At 39.1% G+C, this 22,795-nt stretch overlaps 1 protein-coding gene across 3 annotated transcripts; it reads left to right on the forward strand.

The window, feature by feature from the left end:
• Positions 1–561: 561 nt before the first annotated feature.
• Ets98B (DNA-binding protein Ets98B) lies at positions 562–20,183 on the forward strand. Of its 3 annotated transcripts, none has more exons than XM_018097968.3 (6): positions 562–1,247; positions 14,392–15,181; positions 15,261–15,421; positions 17,595–17,742; positions 17,807–19,259; positions 19,521–20,183. In XM_018097968.3, the coding sequence occupies exons 1-5, from the start codon at positions 1,206–1,208 to the stop codon at positions 18,199–18,201; spliced, it is 1,536 nt and encodes a 511-aa protein (XP_017953457.1). In that variant the 5' UTR covers positions 562–1,205; the 3' UTR covers positions 18,202–19,259; positions 19,521–20,183. The 3 variants fall into 3 exon arrangements, with proteins under 3 accessions (XP_017953457.1, XP_089116495.1, XP_089116502.1); XM_089260369.1 differs by lacking the exon at positions 562–1,247 and adding an exon at positions 13,575–13,759; XM_089260376.1 differs by lacking the exon at positions 562–1,247 and adding an exon at positions 13,911–14,167.
• The last annotated feature ends 2,612 nt before the right edge of the window (positions 20,184–22,795 follow it).

Consider the following 22,795-nt stretch of genomic DNA (forward strand, 5'->3'; position numbering starts at 1 on the left):
TTATATCATAGATTATTTTATAAACCATATTGCAAAATTTATCTTATATATTTATTATATTTTGTTTTCCTTGAGATTAACAGATATGACTTAAACATAAACTAAAATGGAAAAAATGGCTTAAATAAATAAAAAAAATGTGTATAAATTACAAAATATACATATATTTAAATTTAAATGTATACATATATTTAAAAAAGTCTATAAACTAAACCGAAATGCACTACAATATATGTATATTCAATAAAAATGGCACAGCCTAACTCAATGTAAAAGTAACTCTTCTACAATTTAACCTAATATTTCATATGTACGCCTTCTCTCAGTGTATTGGGCGTGTGCAGTCATAAAGCATTGCCATTGCTGTTGTTGTTGTTGTTGTTGTTGTTTAAGTCTTGGTGATTATTTCGAATCAATTGCAAAAGCGTAAGAGATTTGCCGATCGATTTGCCATGGAAAGCTTTTTGCATGTGGCTGACAACAAAGCCAAAGCTCGCATAGCACAAAAGCTTTCGAAACCGGTTAGCGGCTCAAAAGCTAACGGCGCATGAGGTAAGCAGCACGATCGGCGCAAAGCTGGCGCACAGAAATGAGCGTGAAGACATTGTGAACGGTTCACAGCGGACGACAGCATAATAAAAGAGAGAGAAAGCAAGTGCAAAGTTGAGTGAAAGACAGAGGGAGAGAAAGAGCAAGCGAGAGCGAAAGAGCGACCGCGCGAAAGCATGTGTGTGTGTGCGTGAAAGAGAGCAACAAGTTTGCAAGTGGAAATTTTAACAATAAAATGCTGTGAAACACAATAAACTCGCCTCAAAAGCAAAGCGAAAAAATCATAAAAAAACCAATAAAATAAATTAAATAAATAAATAATCAAAAACAAAAAAGAAATTAATTAAATATGCAGCAAGCCAAGCTTAAAGAAATACAACAAAACTATTTCATCAACATTTGAAAATACAAAAAAGAAACGAAAAAAAAAAAAAACAAGTAAAATCAAAACAGTGAAAGAAATAGAGACAGAGAGCGCTTAGCCGTGGCGTGCTAGAGCGAGACAGTGCAAGACTTTCGCACAGATACAAAGCAGAGAAAAAAGAAAGAAAAACAAGAAAATAAATTGCAAAAACAAAAGAGATTCAAATCAACAAGTTGTTTCTCACAGTTCTAATTGACATTACACAAATAACAGATAAAACAAAGCTGCAAATATGGAGTATGAGAAAATGTTATACCAGACAAATGCCAGCGAGGTGAGTGCTTAAAAAACTGTCTATACGAATGGTATCTGAGACCTGTCTATATAGACAGATGACAGGCAGACTAAAGAGAGTTGTAGCTAAAGATATATTGAAATCCAGCTGCAGCTAAGAAATTATCTATATAGGTCTTTAGCTGCAGAGGCTAAATAATCGAATAGACAGTCACCATAGAGAGCTGCAGAGCTATAGATACGTAAGTATCTATAAGTTAGTCTTCATAGAGCAGCTACAGATACAAAAGTATCTACCAGATAGGATACAAAAGTATCTATTAGTGATAGATACAAAAGTATATATAAATAGTCCATTTAGAGCTGCAGCTATATATATAAAAGTATCTATTAGATGAACTTTGCAAATTGTCTAGCTGCACATGCAAAAGTATCTATTAAATGGCCTGCAAGTGCTCTCGCTACAGATACAAAAGTATCTATGCGCTGCTGGAGCGTGTGTTTTTTAGTGCGAGTGGGCGAGCTGCTCAACTGATAACCTATGCACTTGCGCTTATCAACACTGAAAATAGACAAGTGTGTGTCTGAGTATGTATGTGTGTGTGTGTATTTGTGCTTGTTTGTGTGTTAAAATAATTTGCGCAATTGCCCCAAAGCATAGAGGCTGATAATATTTTTGGCAGTTGCTATTAGCGTTAGGCCTTTGCCTGTTGCCCCCCCAGATTCACAAACACACAGATCGAAATTTCAGCCATCATCTGACTTTTAATTAGCAAAAGTAGCAGACACACACACACACACACACACACAAACACGCATTTGTGTACTAAGGTATGTAGCTGTGTTTGTGGCCCTGACAGCAGGCACAAATGAGTGTCACTAGGTGAGAGTCTGCAATGGCTTGCATTGTCTATCATATAGCTGTTGTTGCAGTTGTTGTTGCTGCTGCTGCTGCTGCTACACTTGCCAGTTACATTTTCCATTTGTCTTATGGCATTTCGTTTTAATTACAACAACAGCAGCAACAGCAGAAGCAGCTACAGTAGCTAGCAGGAGGCATCAAACGCTGGCAGCAACTTTCAAAAGATGCTTTCATTTTGCAAGAAGTGATTCTAAATGATTGTCAACTATGGCATGGCAGTAGCAGCAGCAACAACAACAGCAACACCAACTAGCTGCAACAATGTCAAGCTGGCATTTCACTCGGAAAGTGCATTCCAATGCAACAGCAACAGCAACAGCAGCAGAAGCAGCAGCAGCATTTGACAGACATACGCACATCAAGAGACGCAGCAGTTAGTTTTGTTGGACCTACTTAAGCTCTATATAAGCTATACATATATATATATAAATGTGTGTATATAGGAAAAAAAAAACTTGTATTTACCATTTTTGATTGATTTGATGGAAATGTGTCTGCTGCTTGGCCAACTCGTTGTTGTTGTTGCTGTTGTTGTTGCTGCTGGCCTCTCGCGCGTTTTACTGACACAGAAGCTGCGCGACACTCGGCGTCCACATGCCTCATTATATTTATGGACATAATAAAATAAATACTGCAACAATTAAAAATGCAAGCGCTTTCGCAGTGCAGGCAGGAAAAAAAAAAAAAATAGAAATGGAAAAATGGGAAAAAGAAATGGAAAAGCAAGAAAAGCTGACATGACATAAATATTTGCCGCGCACTTGTAAAACTTTTCACAACTGCAGAATCGCATCGAGGCACATTTTCTACAGCTCCTTGACGACCAGCTCGACTTCTCGTTGACCGCCAAGAGCTGTCCCTTTTGGCCATTTCTGTTGCGGTCGCGCTCTCGTACCTCTTCTAATAATACTTGAAAATCAATCAAACTCATTACACAACGTAATCAGCTTTTGGCTTGGCATTTGGCATATTTTGGGGTGTGGCTGCCAGCGACAACACCATTGCAATTGTTAACCACCATGCGAAATTGTTGCCTCTACACTGAGCGAAAAATGTGTGTGCAATTGCGGCCGCACCAAGCATACTAAATATGTCCAATATGCTGTTGGGTGTGTATTGTTTACTTAAATTGATTAGTAATTTCATTTACTATAATTTTTTTTTTATTTCTGAATTTTTTTTATTTTTTTTGTATTTTTATTTTTTTTTTTTAGGCTTTCTTAAATTTAATTTAACTTCAGCTTCTTCTGATTAAACATGTAATGAAATATTTTATTTCAGTATTATATTTTAGTCTGAGTCATTGGATTTTTTTTTAAATTTTGTATAGTAGTTGAGTTTTATTAATTTGTGGAAAATATATATTTTAATTAAAGAACACTTGCATTTCTTCAATTCTTTGCTAATCATTTTTTCATATATTTTGTTGACTCGCTTATTTTTTGTTTGAATACATATTTTATAAAAAAACATTTATGTTTATGTTTATTTAATATATCAAGATTCTTTTAAGTTCCCTAGTCGAGGCTCGCTATATATAAAACTTCTTTAAAGTGTATTAAGAACAAAGAGGTACAATCATTTGTATAATTTCAATTAATTATTTATTTTATTTTATTTTATTTTTATTTTTTTTTTTTGGTTTTTTGTTTTCGATCAGCTCTATGTAGTTGATAGTTTCTGCGAGTGCATTGATTGCGGCTGTCGCTCGATTTGCGATGCAAGCATTCTCGAGTCGCGTAAATGTCGCCTGGCTCTTATACAAATTAAAATGAGTTGCCTGAGTCAACTGAATTGGCTGAGCTGGCGCAATGTCTTTCCACAGAATAATTGTGAGTGCGTGCATTGCATAATGAGTAGCCGAAGCAGAAGACATCGGCCATCAGCCCATCAGCCCATCAGCCACCAACGGGCCAAGACATCGGGCCAAGAGTCTGACAGAGTTCAGTGCCTAGACATTGGACTGGGCACTTTAGCTTATGGGTGTGTGAGTGTGGGTGTGGGTGTGTGGTTACAATGCTCTCTGGTTAGGCGTGCTGTGCTATGTGAGCTGTCCAAACAGCTCTGGGAATGCTTAAGGCCTGCTTCGAGTCAAAATTGAATAGTGCCTCATTTTACTTCATTTTCCTAATGTGCCTCATAGTTGAGTCAAGATGTGAGTTATACTGGGGCCTGGCTCTATGGCTATGGCATATCATTTATGGCTAATTTATGAGCAAATTTAGTTGCATGATTTAACTAAACTATAAGCTTATTTGAGCTACGGAATGTGAGTCTGAGGCAAACTGAGTCAGGCCTACAGTAAAGTTCTGTTTGTTGAGTTTTTTTTTTTATATAGAAAACCTCATCAAATTGAAATGAAGTTAACTAATCAATTTCATTTATCGTCCCTTAAGCAAATATTAATTATGGAAAATATACTGAATACTGAAGAGAATAGTTTTCTTAGTTTTAAGTCAAATCTTTCTGATTAGGACAACATCTTTGTGAAAGACCTGGAAACTAAGATAGATATGCTTATCGATACATTTCAGCTTGAATATTCATAATTGATGAAGGTTAATGGCTTGCGATAGCATCTAGCCCAAAAACTTTAATTTGGCAATCCAAGCCAAAGTCATAGAGTCATAGTCAGAGTTCGAATCACAGTCACAGTCTGATATTCATAGAGATAGTCTCTCATAAGATTTAAAATGTTCTTTAGAGTGTAGAGACCTTTCATAAATATGCCAAATAGCAGCTAATCAGAGAATCTATTGAGAGACTCTGCTTTCGAACGCCATTCCGTTTCACATTCCTTATCAGCTGCTGGCACTCCGTCTGGTTGCCTTGTAAGCTGCGGCAGCTGCGGCTAGACAAATCCAGTTGGTAAAAGCTCAAATTTCCGTGCTGGCATTCTAATTGGAAAAGCGCAGCTGAAAATGAGTAGAAAAAGCGTGCAACCTTTAGCAATAACCCGGAACAATTGACATATTCGCCGGATTGCTACAGTTCTGCAGGATTTTGCATTTGGCATTTGCATAAACAGACAGCAAGAGAAGAGACAGACTGCGAACTGTACTGCAATATATATATATATACATATATATACATATCTATAAAAGTTGGCTTAGATCTGTTTTAGTGCGGTGTCAGAAATATTTCACCTTGCAATTTATTGTGGCATGAAATGTCGACAATTAAATGCAATGCAAACGAACATAAAGACAAAACTGCGCCGTCACGAACTGCGATCTATTCGCAACTAAAAAAAAAAATAAACAATCTTATAACAAATAAAAAATACAATGAAGAAAAATAATTAACGAGCGATGTAAAATAAGCAGAAATAAGTCTTGTCGCTGTGACAGCTTAGCCCACGCACACCGGCATCAACGAGAACGTTGTGTATCTGTATCTCTAGCTGTAGTTGTATCTATAGCTCTAGCTGTGTATCTGAGCGTGTATCCATGTGGATTTTGTGCACTTATGCTCTAGCCCCTTGTTGGCTTCCACTCGAGCCATAGCCATAATGCGATTAGAATAGATTACACAGACAATTGTCGCGACTCTGTCAGTCAGTCAGTCAGTCAGCCAGTTAGTCAGTTGGTGAGTTGGTGAGTTAGTCGATTTGAACACCTGAGCACCGTGTGCTGCCATGCATTTGCATAGTTTGTTCTATTTAGTTCAAGTTATACAAAATAGAAATTAATTTAAATAACACTTGGCCATAATTCAACATCAACTTGGTCATGGCAGCTAAGTAGCTCTCAAGGCTGTCGCTGCTGCTGCTGTTGCTGCTGCTGCTGCTGCAATTGCAACTGGCTACCCTTCACTTTGCTTTACCTGGGCGGCACTTGTGGGGGGGTAACCTTTTGTCTCACTCACACACACACACAGGTAGTCGCCCCAAGGCTGGCAAAATGGTTTCTTTGTGCTCGGCCTGGGCGCGCCCTGTGTAAAGCCGCGCTTAATTTATTTATGTAGATCATGCGCTTGCCTTAGGCGTTGTTCATTTCATTTGTTATTAACTTATGCAATAATAAATAAGAATGAAACACACATCAAGTGATCGACGAGCAGATATCCTCAGTTGACTTTTGAGACAATCCCTTGATATTTTGTTCTCAATTCGGATCTGAGGGCTAAATCAAGAAGTATTCATACATACAGTAGTATAGTAGTAGTATAGTAGCATATAGAGCAAAAGACAAGAATCTGCGTATGAAATCAACAAGACTTGGTTTTACAGACTTTGGCTTATGCTTAATCAACATTTTATGCATATCGATATATATAGATTTTTGAAGAAATTTAAATGGGATATTAATATGTAAAAGTATAAACTAAAAATACATGTTAAATTTCAGTTTTTATTTGTAGAATGTACGTATGAATTTTGCTAGATTTTTGAAATATAAAATAATTTATAGTTAAAGAAATAGATAAATATTATTGGATGTTTAATGCTTGATACCAAACCTATGCTCATGCAGGTTAAAGTGCCTAGGAAGGCTGATATGGATAAGGTAGAATTGGGAACTTGATCTGCTTTTTATCTATATAACTGAATAAGTCTTCGATCTATATCGATCTCTATCAACTAGATATGATCGATTTGCACTGCTCGATTACGAATTATTTATTATAGATAACCATATAATATTATAATATTTCTGTAACATTTTGAGTTGAGCTGTCAGCATATATAGGCCACATGCAATGGCTATAGGGTATTTGAATTTAAAGAGTAGCTAATGAAATATACATACACACGCACACACATACACTCACACGCAAACATACAAACGTAAGAGCACAAGCTGGCTATAAAAGTTGGCTCAGTTGTCTATTCGCAGTTCTTGGCTTTTGGCGGGTTCTTTGGGCCAAAAAGTTGTTATCTGATCGTCGCTTTATTAAAGCTTTTGTCGTTCAGCCAAACTTGATTTGATTATTAGGCTAGCACACGCACACACACACTCACACTCGCGTACACACACACACTTGTGCACCTTTGCCACATTCTTGGCTCGGAATTGTTCTAATGAATTTTAGCTATTTGATTGTATTTATTTTTTATTTTTATTTTATTTTTTATTTTTTTTTGTTGCTTTACGTCAAAGAGATTCAGACAAATTGTTCAAACTCGTTTCTCAGCATATTTTGCTATTATTATTGCTCAATATTGTGATTGTTGCTAATTTCTTGGGCATCCATAACTATACCCATATATAATATATACATAGACATTTACTAAAATATTCTGAAGCTGGCCGAAAATGTAATCTACGAAATTTGAAATTTTCTGCTTTGGCAGCTCGTGCGATGCTCTGAATTTGTGGCCTACGCTCACTTCTTCAATATTTACATTCTCATATTGTTTTGCTATTGCTCACACATATCTGTGTGTGTGTGTGTGTGTGTGTATTTTAACATGAGTCAGTTATGATTTCATTTTGTTTTTGTCAGATTTTTGCTGGTCTGCTTTAAGATTTTAATCAGCTGAACTGAAGCATTTAACTGCAGAAGATTTAAAGCAAACACTTTGAGATAAATATTTCAGCGTCAGCCCGTAAAAGTCTTATAAAAATATGTTTGGCCTTTGATATACGCAAAGCGTATTCATGTGCCTTCATAAGTGGACTTATCTCTAAGTGATTGTTTTGAATTATTGCCGTTGCCGTCTGTCTTTATTCTCTTCCTCAGTGTCCACAGCATATGAAGTCATATGCATTCAAGATATAATAAACTTACTTTGAAGTGCCTTAAACCGTTTTCAGTTCGTCATAATTTTCAACTTATGAAGAGCTGGGCTTTTAGCAACAATTTTAGCCAATAGGAGTGGTAAATTTATGAAGATGTTCTAAGAATTTTTACCTCAACAATGGGACAATAGGCATGACTAAACTGTGATATGCCCAGACTGAGATATACCCTAATAATTATGTGGAGTTATTCTAGGCTCTATCAGGTATACATGCATACATACGCACATGCGTCGCTTACTACGCACTTTATAAATCAACAGCTATCCAACATGGCAAATAAGTTCTTTAATAACTTCGCTTCTAGTCGAACAATGTTTATGATATTTGTAGTGCTTGGCTGTGATATCGAAATATGCGCAGGTCTAATAATTCAATGCGTAGTTTTTAAAAATTAAAAATGTTTGCTAAAATGTTTGTATGAAGGAAATGCAGGGATAAATCTCTATTTATATAAATAGAATATTTTGACAGGGTAGTATAATATAAGATCATAAACATTCACCGATATTAAGCAAATCGCATGAGATATTGAAATAACATTATTTACACTTTTTATAAACTTGATGAGACTAAATATTTCAGATTTATGGTTGCTGGAAGGCTGGATAGACAGGCGGATAGATAGATGGACAGGATGAATGCGTTTCGATTGTAGCTGTTGACCCTTGATAGTAGAGACCGTCATGACTTCTCCTACTTTGAACAAGTTAATAGCTCCATATATAAATATACTGCATGGCATACAATATCAAAGTCATCATCGACAAATATTTATTCATAATCCATGCCATAAATACCTCTCAGTTCACTAAAAGATCTTTATCTATATCCCATCAAAAAAGACAATAATTGACTATATTAAATGGATTTCCACTTGAACAGGAAATCCCCTTGAAATCTCAACTTATCCCATTAAATATGCACAAGCCTTGCTTGTTTCTTTTCAATCTTAAAATCGATTGAACTATCGCATCAGAACTTAATTACAACTGACAATTGGTCTACAGATGGTATTTTTCTATATTTTTGTAGTTTGTGTGTGTGTGTGTTATCTTGATGTGGCACCTTTGTGGAGGGCTATAAAAATAGACCTGTCATTTATATGGATCTATTAAAAAATTTGTGGTCTTTTCTAAAAATACCCGCACTGGGCGTTAACAGAAATAACTACCTGATTGCCATTTTGTCAGTTCGATTCGCACACGCGGCTCAATTGCTGTTGTGGTCAAAATGTTTTGTGCTTTGTGCTGTTTCTATTTTGATATTGGATGCACGCTCGGAAAAATATAACAGGGCATATTGGTTGGATGTGCGAACCAGAGAGAGTAGAGTTTGCGGTCCATGAAGTATTTATAGTCCCTGTATAATCGATAGAGAAGTTAGGCCAAGTTTTGTTTCTATAGGGTCATCTTTAAATATTAGTTTAGGGTAGTCAAAATGTTTGTGCTTTGTACTGTTTCTATTTTGATATTGGATACACGCTCGGAAACCAGAGAGAGTAGAGTTGGCTCTCCATGTAGCATTCATAGTCCCTGTATAATCGATAGAGAAGTTAGGCAAAGTTTTATTTCTCTAGGTTCATCTTTGAATATTAGTTTAGGGTGACCATATTTGACTATATTGATAAAGATTCAGTATAAGTGATTATCAAATTTCAATTCTCTTCTGTGTCTCCATTCAAGTTGATTTCATTGCTGTGGTCGGGTATTGGGCAGTCGTGCATAGCCAGCTGAAAATCGCTTAATTGTTTTGTTGTTTTGTTTTGTTTTGGCCCATTGTTGTGCCAACTTTGACACCCAAGCCGCTGGCTGTTTAGAATTTGTCGGCGCTTTGTGTATCGCTCTCTCACTCGCACTCCCTATTGCCTTGTATCTCTCACTATCTCTGTCGCTCGACTGTAGAACAGGAACAAGAACAAGCATATCATGTTATTTTTCAAATTACCAATTTGTGACGTTTATTGTGGGTGATATACGATATAATACACACACACAAACACACACACACACGCATGCACCTCTCCATATTTAAATCTGAGCCGATGGCTTTATTGACAGCCCTGTCTCATGTCAGAGCTGCCAATGAAATATGGTTCCGAGCAATTGGCTAAATGCGGCACAAAAAAGCCTTTTGTTCGCCGCAGACATTGTAATAAAATTTCGTATTTGTAGGCTATTGGAAACTCCGTCGCAGGGTTCTGTTCCGAGCTTGTTCACATTGTTGTTACGGCTGCTACGGCTGCCATTGCACAGATAGATTTAATTAAAAAATTGTACAAAGTCTGTTGGCGCAGTACGTTGCCAGCAGGAAATGTGAAGCGGAATAACCCAAATGATCTAATTGCTGCTGCTATCCAAGACAATCTCTCACCCTCTCGCTCAGCCCCGCTCCCTGTGTCTCTCTCTCTCTGGAGGATGTGGGCATTGTTACGCCTGCTAATGGATAATGGACGAAACTGAAATAAATCGATACATTTATTTCAAATGAAACTCATACTCTCTACAAAATGCAAATGAAACGGGCATATATAGCTAATCAATTGGAAGGAGGTGACGAATGGAGGCAGCTCTAGACAATTGAGTTCAGCTCAGAGAGTTTTTGACTATGCTTAGTGAGTGCGAATTAGCCTGTTTAAGTTCTCACAGATGCTATTTTAGTGCATTATTTGATAAATTCATATAATGAAATTGTCTTACAAAAATTATATATATACAGACAAATCTCTAGTCAAGCAGCACAACAAGATTAAAAGGCGCTTTATATATTTTATCTATATATTACATACTTATCATGCTTTGCTATGTTGAAGATGCGTCCATGTGTCCATAGCTCAACGTAGTTTTCTTCCACTGGACGTGTTGACTTCAAGTACTTCATTTAGTCTAGCTGTTTGTTTCTTACTTAACATCTCAGGGATTTGCGAGCTCATATATATAATTTAATTTCCTTGATTCATATCACGGTTCTTTACACTTTATAATTTCCTAAAACAGTTTAGAATCAACATTTTTGCTTTGATTCGGAAAGCTTAGCTAAAAGTAAAGAAAATTTGAAGTTACTAAATTTAGTAAAAAGGTTCTCTTGAGGAATATACGAAAAACAAAAAATTATAAAAATAATTCAAGCTGGTATTTATAACGGCAAGTATATCATTTGCCTAAATCAGACAGAGAAATGGATAAAAATGAATTTTTCGCCTCACGCTTGTTGATTTTCTAGCGCATAGTCAACACAATGAATAAAAGTTGGTATATATAAAACACCCATATATTCATACATACACTTGAATATCGTAAGAACGCGATTAAGGTCAAGATGTGTGAGAAGAACTGAAAGCAGCTGAGATCAGAAGTTCAGGATATTTGCGCTCTGCATTTCATTTGATTCTCCACTTCTCTATATCCAACAAGACAGCATTACATCCCATGTAAGGCCATCTACATCTAGACAGTCTCTAGTACGTATACGTATATCTTGCATCTTTAGAGCTGTAGTCTCTAACCTATTATATTTTGTATTTATATCTCATTTGAGTTTAGCCAATGTCGTCTCATCATCAACAATTTTGCAATAAATTCTTGCGCCATTTATCAGAACAGTAAATTTATTGCGTTTAATTGATTGAAGTTGATTTCGCAGTGCTGCTGCCACATTTCTCTAATAACCAATTAAGGACTTTTGAAATGTGTCTAATTTTATATAATTTATGACATCAGTTCAATGGAAAAGAAAAAAAAAGTATTGCCGAGGGCCATAAAGCAGGAGACGAACAAAAAAAAAAAAAAATGTTGGCAGCAGGCTATGCGAAGCGGCTATGGTCTATAAATAGCAGCGATTGGCCCGCCCCCGCCCCCACCCCCGTTGCGCCGCTGTCGAAATGCAGTGTGTTTAGCACTGTTAACAGATTTAATGGGTTTTTTATTGAGTCACTTGCGGCTGGAGGCCGCGAGCAGCTGGTAGCCTGTTGAATCACTCGGTGGCTCGTAGTCCAGTTTGTGCAGCCGCGGAATGCCGGGTGAAGCACCCTTGCTAGGCCTACACCAAAGGTCGGCGGGGCCTGGGCGGTGGAAAACTACCCAACAGCCCAAGTACAGAGTGTTTGAGCCAAGTTTTTAGCGCTAACAATTAACAGCAAGCAGTGAAAAGCGAAACATTAAAAATCACTCATACGCCCGGTGCGCCAGCAATTAAAACATAAAAATTGTATTAACATCGTGACTGGCTGGCAAGCGGAGAGAAATAAATAAATAGCAGAAACGGCGACGTCAATATCGTATTGCCATTGCATGGCTAGAACTAGTCACGCCCCCCCGCCGCATGCCGCCGCCGCCCCCTGGCAGCTGTCTAACAAACCCAAACCCAAGCACAAACACAAACACAAACACCCTCAGCGTGTCGATCTCTTTGGCTCTGAGTTGAAACTGCAAATCGGAAAATCCAGAATGAGTTGTTAAATTAATAATAAGCGCACAGCACACACACACACACATACACTCGTACACTCATGTCTGAATTCGCCCCTGTGCCACCCGCCTGGAGCACGGGCCACTGCTGTGAGCTTAATGAAAAACCAGTTTACCAACATTCAGCATTCACTCAGAGGCAAAAATCGTAGATGTTGAAAAATAAAAAAAATAAAGAATGAAAAATAAGAAATAAAAGGAAAAAATAAACTAAATTAAGAGCCGCAGTAAACGCAGCTGCAAAGCAAACGAACAATTTATATTTATTGCAGTACAGCAATTAAAACAGGTAGAAATCGAGATTATATATACACATACATATATAGAGTATGTGAGGTATGTGTAACTAGCTGGAATGCTCTAGAGAATGCCTTGAGATACAGCAATGTGCATGCCTGAGAGACACCCTGTACTCCAGTTTACTTGACACTGGCATCAGAAGCAGGAATTGAATTGTACATGTAGATGTAATGATAGAGTAGATGCAGTTAGCTTTGATCTAGATGCATGGGAATTGACTTGTTATAGAGTCTATGCCTAACTGAAGCTTTATTAGCTTTAAATTGACCGTGATCTAAATACAACATAGGTGGGCGCATAGACACCCTGTATATGTACTTTACTTGTAGCTCAAGTGGGTATCGAGTGTGTTTCTTGAGTATCGTAGGAGTATATACACTCTATATGGAATGGCTAAAGATGCCATATGGGAATAAGCTTGTCTATCTAAGAGATATGTATCCCCTGCTTAGTAGTAGACACCCTGTATTGAACATATGCACAGGTATGAGACTATTTGCTATAGTGTTACGACACTAACTTGTTCGAGTGTTTAGTCTAAAGTGATTTCGTTAGAAATCCGTTGACAATCGGCTACGTATAAACATCCTGTATGCTAGCTCTACGTTGCTTATGAGTAAGCAAACACCATTTACATCGAAATACGGTAAGCAGAAAATAATGCCTAAGGCAATACCCTGTATTTCGTTATAGCAGAGGCTAAATTATATGTTACTATTTGAATAATCTCTGCATATCAAGCTTGTCTAAATAGGTCTAAGGATTTTTCTTTGTTGAAAATACACCATGATTGTGATCAATTATAATAAATATTACAATTTGAGATGCTCAGCATAACAAGTTTTGCTAACAGTCACCCTGTACATCCCAACAAGGAGATTTCCCAAAATTTACTTAACAATATTTACCCCCCTGATCCTTATCAGCGGGCCCAAAAAGTATTTTCCCTTACGAGCGAAAGTAATTAAAGTGCAAACTCTAAGAAGGGAATATACATTGTTCGATCTGAAAATCTACAAAAACAATTTACAATGCTAGACGAGACTAGGCGATGCCAGGGGGCGCACAGCTGAGAAATAGTTTGATTTGGATCTCGCGTCATTGTTTGCTGCTCATACAAGTGAGGCGAAAAATAAAAAAAGCACATGATTCTCATTGTTGTTATTAGTTTAGGTTCAAATGCCTGTACAGCGAGCTTCTCCGCACCCGCGTGCTTGCTCTCCCTGGTTCTTAGTCGGCAGTCAGCCAGCCCTCTTCAGGCTGAGAGCTGTTGTTGGGCTTTGGGTTTTTTTTCTTTGAATAATTTTTTGCACTTGTGACGTCACAGCTGGCGTTGAGCTGGAGTCACAGTCCATGAGGTCGCCGACGGCTTTGAATTGATAAATGTGAAAATCGATGCGATTTTGAGCTTAGTACAGATCTTGCTGTTGTCGGAAGAGCGCCGCGAAACGCTTTGGAAACTTAAGGTTAACACAAACAAAGCAAACAAATCGAAAATAAAACACACTTAACCGCATTTTTGGGCCTGGTAGGTGTTTCTTGAGCCAGCCAGTTTATAAATTAGAAAGGCAACACATAAGCAAATTAAAAGCAACTTTAGAGCGCGGCTGTAAATGTGCTAATTAGACAGTGGCTCACTTTGAGCAGTATATCATTTTTGATGAAGGCCCAATTAGCGGGCCATTCGGAGTCTGGAATCTGTCGCCCCAAAACTAACCGAGCTCGTGCTCGCCTCTTCTTTGCCCTTCGCAGATGCCGCACAGCTGCAGCACCCAGTTCAAGCTAGCCGCAGAACAGTTCCCGACGGACTCCTATGCGGCCTACGCCTATGCGGACAACTTCGATCTGTCGCTGCTGCCGGAGGACGCGGGCATACCCACCACAGTCTATCAGTACAACGCGCCGCAGATCAAAATCGAAAGCGCCTGGGAGATACAGGAGCAGCCAGTGAGTACATCGTATGCTCCAGCCAACCCCTGCTCCAGTGTTAGCTCCAGCGGCAGCTCAGGCCACCAGCTGATACCACCACCCGCCTATCCGCACAGCGCCTACCCCTCGCCGCAGTCGAGCCCGCAGCAGTCGGAGTTCGCCTCGTTCAAGTACGACTGCCTGAGCAGCCCGTGCCCCTCGCTGGATGCGAGCAGCATCAAGCAGGAGCTGCACATTTTGCCACCCTCGCCCCCCGAGTCCAACTGCGAGACGCCCTCGCCACGCAGCGACACCAGCAGCAGCAGCAGCAGCAGCAGCAGCAGCAGCAGCAGCATCAAGGCTGAGCCACTGGATGCCGAGTTGGAGAACTATATAGATTTGAATACGCTGCAGCAGCAGCTGCTGGACATCAAGCCGAACCATCAGGCGCTGCGCGAGTGCCTCGAGGACACGACATTCCAGCGCAAGCACAATCTGAAGCCCCTGGCGCTGGAGTCCTTCATTGGCGGGCTAGCTGAGGTGCGAGGTGACTTTGAGCCGGTCATTTCTCTGGCGCTGGAGCATGCCAAGCGCGAGGCGGACGCCATTTGTGCAAAGCTGCAGATATCGCAGGGTATGTAGAGAGGGGCAGAATGGAGAGAGAGAGGGGGAGATTGTGATTAATCTTGCTTTGTTTGCTTTTGGCCTCGCAGATCCGAATGCCTGGACAGCTGCCCAGGTACACGCATGGCTACGATCCACCTTGGCACAGTTCAAGCTGCCCCCGGTTGACAACTTGGAGCTGCAGTTCAGCGAAGACGGTGCTGCTCTGGCATTACTCAGCGAGGAGGAATTCCAGCGACGATTGCCCGAGGTAAGCAGCACGCCCCACTCTCGATTCACTGTCACTGCGACTTACCCAACGACCAAGTATTACAAAATCGAGGGTAGCTAATAAGCATAATACAAGAAGAGCAGACAATGCAAATGCCAAAAGAGAGAGAGAGAGAGAGAGAGAGAGAGAGAGAGAGAGAGAGAGAGAGCGAGAGAGAGATAGGCAAAACTCAGAAAGCAAAACGAAGCCAAACAAAATACCAATCAATGCGATTGAATTGAATTTCGCGTACGAACTTGGCTTTTGGGCTGAGAAAACATAGAGTGTGTAAGAGCGAGCGAGAGGGAGAGAGCAGGAGAGAAACACTTGATATGAAAGACAAAAAGCATGAAAGAAAAAAAACAAAACAAGTTTCGTAACTTGGCGTTGACGTCATGGCCCAGGCTCGACCAAATCGGAAAGCAAACCTGTTGCCAACAATTAGGCAAAAGGCAAAAAAAATATAAAAATAAAAATAAATAAATAAAAATAAAATAAAACTAATAATAATGTGGCTAGCGGCATCCAAAAACTACTCCAAATGCGCTGCCCTAGCCAGCAGAGTCGAGCCCCGCCGTCGAGTGCCCATCAGCTCATCAGCTCACCAGCTCACCAGCTCAGCACATTGCCAAAAATATCTCAATGATTACATTTGCCATATCAAATGATTGCGACGCATCAAAGTTTGTTTTGAGTGCAGCCAAATGAAAACAAAAGACTGAAGCAACGAACGCGACGCGCACCGAGTGAGAGAGAGAGAGCGAGAGTGGAAGAGTGGGAGTGAAAAGAGACACGAAGAGAGAGAGAGAGGAGCAGAGCATTCGAAATTAGTAACCGTGGTCATGGCTGTAAAGGTGAAAGAATGTGTGAAGGTTGTTTGGTGAAACTGCAAAAGCACTCGCTTGATTACGAGCCACCGTCTCGGACTCTGTCCCAGTGCACAGTGGGGCGAATCCGACTAAATGTGGGGTATCGAATTTTGTGCGGAGAAAGAGAGAGGCAGAGCTTTGTAGAGGGATTTTCTTTTGTTTGCATAAATATGGTATATGTGATATGATGTGGGCTGTATAAAAACCATCTGCTCGGGCTGAAAGAGAATTCTATAGAAAAAAATTTAAAAAGAAACATTTAGATAGGCCAACCTGAAGTATTGATTAGACTCTTTAGTCTGAGTCTTTAGTCTTAATAAAGAGTCTAAAGAGACAAAGACTATATTGAAAATGTGGAAAATCACAATAATAAAAAATCAATGGTAATTTTATTTATTTTTTTTTCAACTTTATTTAGGTTAGGTGTATATTTAAATATAAAAATCTGTATAATTAATATTGCAAATAATTTAATTGTCATTTGTTATGCGCCAGTAAATCATATAGAGATTCTTGCAGAGTTGCAAAATTTTACCATATATTTAAATATAAATATATATCTATATGATAACTCATGCAGCCGTACTGAAACCATCTCTAGATTTTTTCTTTTATTATATTCAACAGTATTTATTATTCATATTTTTTAAAAATATTTTTTAAAGTTAAAATTTGATTATAGAAATATGTACATATGCTAAAGTAATTGATCAAGTTATTTCCGGAATAACAAAAAATGCATTGAATTTACTATAGGTATAGTAGGTATTGTAGTATATACACTTTGCCACTTTGCAAATCTGTGCTTGCTTATCCTTATTTGCTCCACTGTGCTCAGTGTCAGCGATAGGTACAGCCACAGCTCAGATGACAGTGGAGACGACGCGACGTCGCGACGGCAACGGCAACGGCAACGGCAACGGCAACGGCAACGGCAACGGCAACGGCAATTGAATTGAGCCAACGACCAGCAACGACATTGCAAGGTGAAAGTAAGTCGCAGCGGTTGTTGTAGCTGTTGTTGTTGTTGTTGTTGTTGCTTGGCCACTTGCTACGTAGTTGTTGTTGCTGCAACTGCAGACAGCGCACAATTTATGCGAGCAGTTAGCAGTTAGAATTTGAATTGATATGCGCCGTCTAGATTGGCCAGCTTTGGTGGGAGAGATATAAACAGAGCGAGAGGGAGAGAGAAGGAGAGAGAGAGACTGAGATTGAGATTGAGATTTATGTGAGATGTACGCTGGGCCCCATCGATATTCATCCAAGTGGTACGCTTTCTTTCTCTCTTTCGTTCGGCCTTCTAGAGTGGCAGCACGCTGCACGCACAGCTGGAGATATGGAAGATGGCCTATGCAGATCAGCTGGGCAACGAAATGGAGGCCACAGCGCCAGCCGGCAACGATATGCTATGGGGCTATCAGCCGCCCAATGTGGAGCAGGACGAAAGCGAAGGTGAGTTGCCATAGAAAGCTTGCAGCGATATAAATCTAGCTGAGTCGATCCTCTCCATTCACAGATGATGAGGACATGGAGTCCGCTCTGCCGCTAGCCACAGCCACAGCCACTGGCACTGGCACTGGCACACCCACATCGACGGCGGCCAAGCGCTCGGGCGGCGCACGCAACGGCGGCAGCTCGCACATTCACCTGTGGCAGTTCCTCAAGGAGCTGCTCGCGGCGCCGCAGGTAAACGGCACGGCCATACGCTGGATCGACCGCAGCAAGGGCATCTTCAAGATCGAGGACTCGGTGCGCGTGGCCAAGCTGTGGGGCCGGCGCAAGAATCGGCCGGCCATGAACTACGACAAGCTCTCGCGCTCCATACGCCAGTACTACAAGAAGGGCATCATGAAGAAGACGGAGCGTTCGCAGCGTCTGGTCTATCAGTTCTGCCAGCCGTATCATCAGTGAGCCAGTGAGCCAGTGGAACCAGTTCCATTTAACTAGTTCTAAGTGTATTTATTTTGGTAGTCGTAAGCCCGTAACCCCCCACCAACCAGCACAAACTTTGCCCCGCCACTATGCTCGACTAGGCAACCGAGTCTAGCGAGTGTTAGTGTCTGTACATACATCTATATCTATACGTCTATATCTCACTCTATATGTATATCTATATCGATATCTATACATATACATATATATATACGTCTCTGTAGCACCGTCTAGGCACGAAGGTAAGTTCGTGCAGTTAAGTTGGACTCCGCGTGAGTTCGCCTCTAGTTGTTTAGGCTCAAGCCAAAGGCAGCTGGCGAAGGTAAGTTCGCCCTGTCGCGGCTTTAAGTTAATCAATCTCAATCAATCAATCGATCAATTTTTTATATTGCATGTGGGCGTGGCAGCTAACTGCATATGTTTGACTTACCGGCGACATCTTTATTCAAATGTTGACTCTGCCAGTGCTTGCGCCCGTCACGATTTCCCCCCGCCTCGAGCTCTGTTTAGGGTTTGTTTTGTTGGCAGGTGCCAGTCCGCTTCGGATGCTGCGCACACATAAGACCAGCACAAGCTTGGGCCGAGGCCCAGGGGGCGTGACACCCGGGGGCGGTGAGCACTGGGCACTGAGCAGCAGCTGAAGGTGTTGCGGTAATTTTAGGAACCATATATCTATGATATATCAAAAGTAAGTTCTATGAACAACAAAACAAACGAACAATTTGTAACGAATATGAGTATGTAATGAATTAGTGACTAAGGGTTATGAATATAAATATAATTTATAAATATAATATATACGAAATATATGAAATTATGAATATCGAATATGAATATCGAATATAACTAAGAATATAAGTGTGAGTGTGGGTATTCATATGCGCATCAATAAGTATTCATGTGAAATATGTGTATGAATATGAATATGAATATGAATATGAATATGAATATGAATATGAATATGAATATGAATATGAATATGAATATGAATATGAATATGAATATGAATATGAATATGAATATGAATATGAATATGAGTATGAATATGAATATGAATATGAATATGAATATGACTATGAATATGATTATGATTATGATTATGATTATAAATATGAATATGATTATGATTATGAATATGAATATGAATATGAATATGAATATGAATATGAATATGAATATGAATAGAAACACAAATGCTAATATGAATAGGCATAAAATTAAAGTAAATAAATTAATTTAACAAACACAAATGAATCAGAAAAGTATGAATAGTGACTACGATAAGTTTTGTTTGCTAGGTTTTAAGAATAATTTTCCAATTTATGTAGGTTTAAAATTCTTGAAAATTTTTTCTCTTCCCCAAATGGAAAGTTAAAAAATTTTCGACCATGTTTGCCCAAATTTTTGGAACATTTTCCCTCAATTAATCATAATTTATTTTTGGTTTATATGGTGTTGGTTCAATTACTGTTAGTGTGCGTGTGCGTGTACGAGTGTGTGTGTGTGTGTGTGTCTGTGTGCGAGTGTGCAGTTAATTTTATTATTTATTTTCGGTTAATACTTAAACAAAAGTCAATTGTTATGCGTTTTAATTATTTATGTTTCGTATTGTGAAATTTGCTATTGCAATTTGCATAGCTTGCGGCTCGGCTTATTTGTTTTGTTCAATAGTTTTTTGTGTGTTTGTAATGTTCGTGGCATTAATATACATAAACACATTCAATTTATTCACATAGTTTAAATGCAAATTTGCATAGATATAGATAAATATGCTTAGCTATAGACACCATTTTAATGATATTGTTTTTTTCGCACACGATTTGCGTACAATGTTTCATTGATTAAGATTTTAATTTTTATTATTTTACGCATACGCAACACATATTTATTTATTTATTTAACAAACATATTGTCATGCTCAAAATATATTTACCGAGAAATAAAAAATAATAAAAATAAAATCTGTAATTTATTGGAATTATGTAGCAGGATCTCCAGCTCCCTCGGCTATTATCTTATATTATTTGCCAATTTTTAAATTTTAAATCTATTTACTTTTCCTGAAAATCCTCTCAGGCCTGCATATCAAATTGAAGCTGGCCTTAGCGGAGCAGCCCCGTTTTTGTTTTGCTACTGTTGTTTGTCCAGGGTATAATAAGGATTTGCACTGTTAATGAATACAAAAATCCCTTAAAGCGCTTGTGAAGCGCCTTTTTAAATTCAAATGCCTTTTGAAATGGAACATACATGACTGCAAGACGAGGTCAGCTTGAGAAGTTGCTAAGTGTGTCAAGCACACTTATAGTTGGTTCAGAAACTGTCCTATGTAGAGTTGGAGTTATATAGAGCTCTGCTTGAGTTTCCACTACAAATATCTATAACTCCTTAATAAAAGTATTTTTTGTAAATATAATACAAATAATAGAATGGACTTTCTATTTTAAACAGATTGAACTTAAATTCTTAAGCATTCCATTCCATTTCTAGTCTTCTCTCTGGCTTCAAGAACTCAGCTCGACAACTCTGCTGGCGACCCTCGTTTACAGTTCATGTGCTGTAAAAGCTTTTTAGATTGCCTTGTCAGTCAGTGCGGGGCATTGCACTCGTGTGTGACCGTTAGCAGAGACGATTTTCATGCAGGCAGCGCATTTTCAATCAACTATTTTCAATGCTATTTGCGCTAACAACGCTTCGATACACAGACTGGGCGTGGTCGTGGACCAGCAGCTCAGTGACATGTGAGTGTGTGAGTGTGTGTGTGTGTGGGGGTGTGCAAAAAGGAAGCAAAAATAATAAATAGAAAACACGATGAGAGCATCGATGTGCCAATCCATATGCATTCGGATTGATAGTTTGATCCGAAATGATATCTCCTGTTCATTACAAATTATGCGGCTTAGGCCAGCAAATATTCTGCTCTAGGTATTTGTATATGAATTTGCCTGGCCTTGGCTAAGATTATTTTAATGCGCTCCAATGAGTTTATCGTCTTTGTTGTCCTCATGCTGTGGCTGAGGCTGTGGCTGAGGCTAAGGCTGTGGCTGTGGCTGCCTCTGCTGCGGATGCGGATGCGGATGCCCGGCAGTGTATCGCAGCCGGGAGGGCTGCTTCATTTAAATACTAAATCGCATTAAATGCCATCAAGTGGAAAATTCCCAAAAGCAATAAATTTATTGCTTGCTGCACAAACGTCCACGATCACGCCCAGGGAACGAGAGTCCAGCCCACAACCATGTGCCGCCTCTCTGCTCTCACTTTTCCTTTCCTTTGCCTTTGCCTTTGCTCTGCCTTCGGTACGTTCCGGCCTTATATAGTGCTTATACAATATTTGCATTATAGCTTACAGACGCTCTGAGCTCGGAGCTGACTGAATGACGGTCTGACTGTGTGACGGTCCTGTCGGTCCTGCTGGCAGCCGGGACGTTCTGTTTATCCTTAGACGGGCCGGCTTTGTCTTTGCGCTGTGTTCCTTGTCCTTGTCATACGCTCGTTTGGTTTTTATCTATCTGCTCGCTCGTCTTTATTTTTTTCTTTTATTTGGCGGAGGGGGGCACAAACTACAAAGACAAATATTTAATTGAATTAGTGCAGCTAGCGTTAAGCAGACAATGCAAGGCCACGCCCACCGCCTATCGTCTGTCGAAAATTTGAATATAGTGTTATGCGAGTCATCAACAGGTTCGTTAAGACGCGACCCCATCGACCCCATCCACGCGCAACCCTTAAGCTTCAAATTCTCATGTTAATTTGTCAATCATCCGCCGTCCGAGCCAAATATACCCTACGATAGAGTTATATAAATCTCTTATGATCTATGTATATATACATTGTAGACTCTGTGCTTAGTCATCTATCGGCGATAAACATTTGCTGAGTCTTAATTGGTTCGGGTTGCGCTCGTTTCGTTGTTTTTCGAACCTTGGCAGTCGCTTTATCAGCTCAGCAATCGCCTGTCTATATAGCTACTCTATATGTGTTTGTATGTGGGTAGAAATGTACAGAGAGTGTGCAGCAATAATTCATTCATGACCCGTTCGAAATGTTGACTAAGCGTATTTCCAGCTGAATTGTAATCAAATGGGTTTGTAATGAAAGCCCTTCTCAGTAATTCTCAAGTAGAAAGCTATTCGATTGTAGATTGTACTCCTTATAGTATAGTATTCTAGTTAGAGAATAATATGCACAATATTATATTATATTGTATCGCAGACTACTACATTGATACTATACTATATTTTTTTATAGCACTTTATATATAGTACAGTAAAGTACAATGATATTGTGTCATATTGTTTTATAGTAAAGTGTCGCATATTATAGTACAGTATGTATACATTTAAGAGACTATAATAGTAAATAATAGCATAACATAGAATGTTCCTTTATGGTATTTCATATCGTAATATAGTGGAGCATAACATGTATGGGTACAGCATAGGACAGTTTAACGTAGTATAGAATAATATCATGTTATCTTATGGTATGTTATATCGTAGTATAGGATAGGTGAAGATCGTATAACATATATAAAAGTATAACACATTATTATATAGAACAGTAGAGAAGGGTTTAC

The sequence above is a fragment of the Drosophila navojoa genome, chromosome 2 (genome assembly GCF_054131105.1).
Source record: "Drosophila navojoa isolate 15081-1374.11 chromosome 2, UAZ_NAV_1.0, whole genome shotgun sequence".
In the NCBI taxonomy this organism is placed as follows: domain Eukaryota; kingdom Metazoa; phylum Arthropoda; class Insecta; order Diptera; family Drosophilidae; genus Drosophila; species Drosophila navojoa.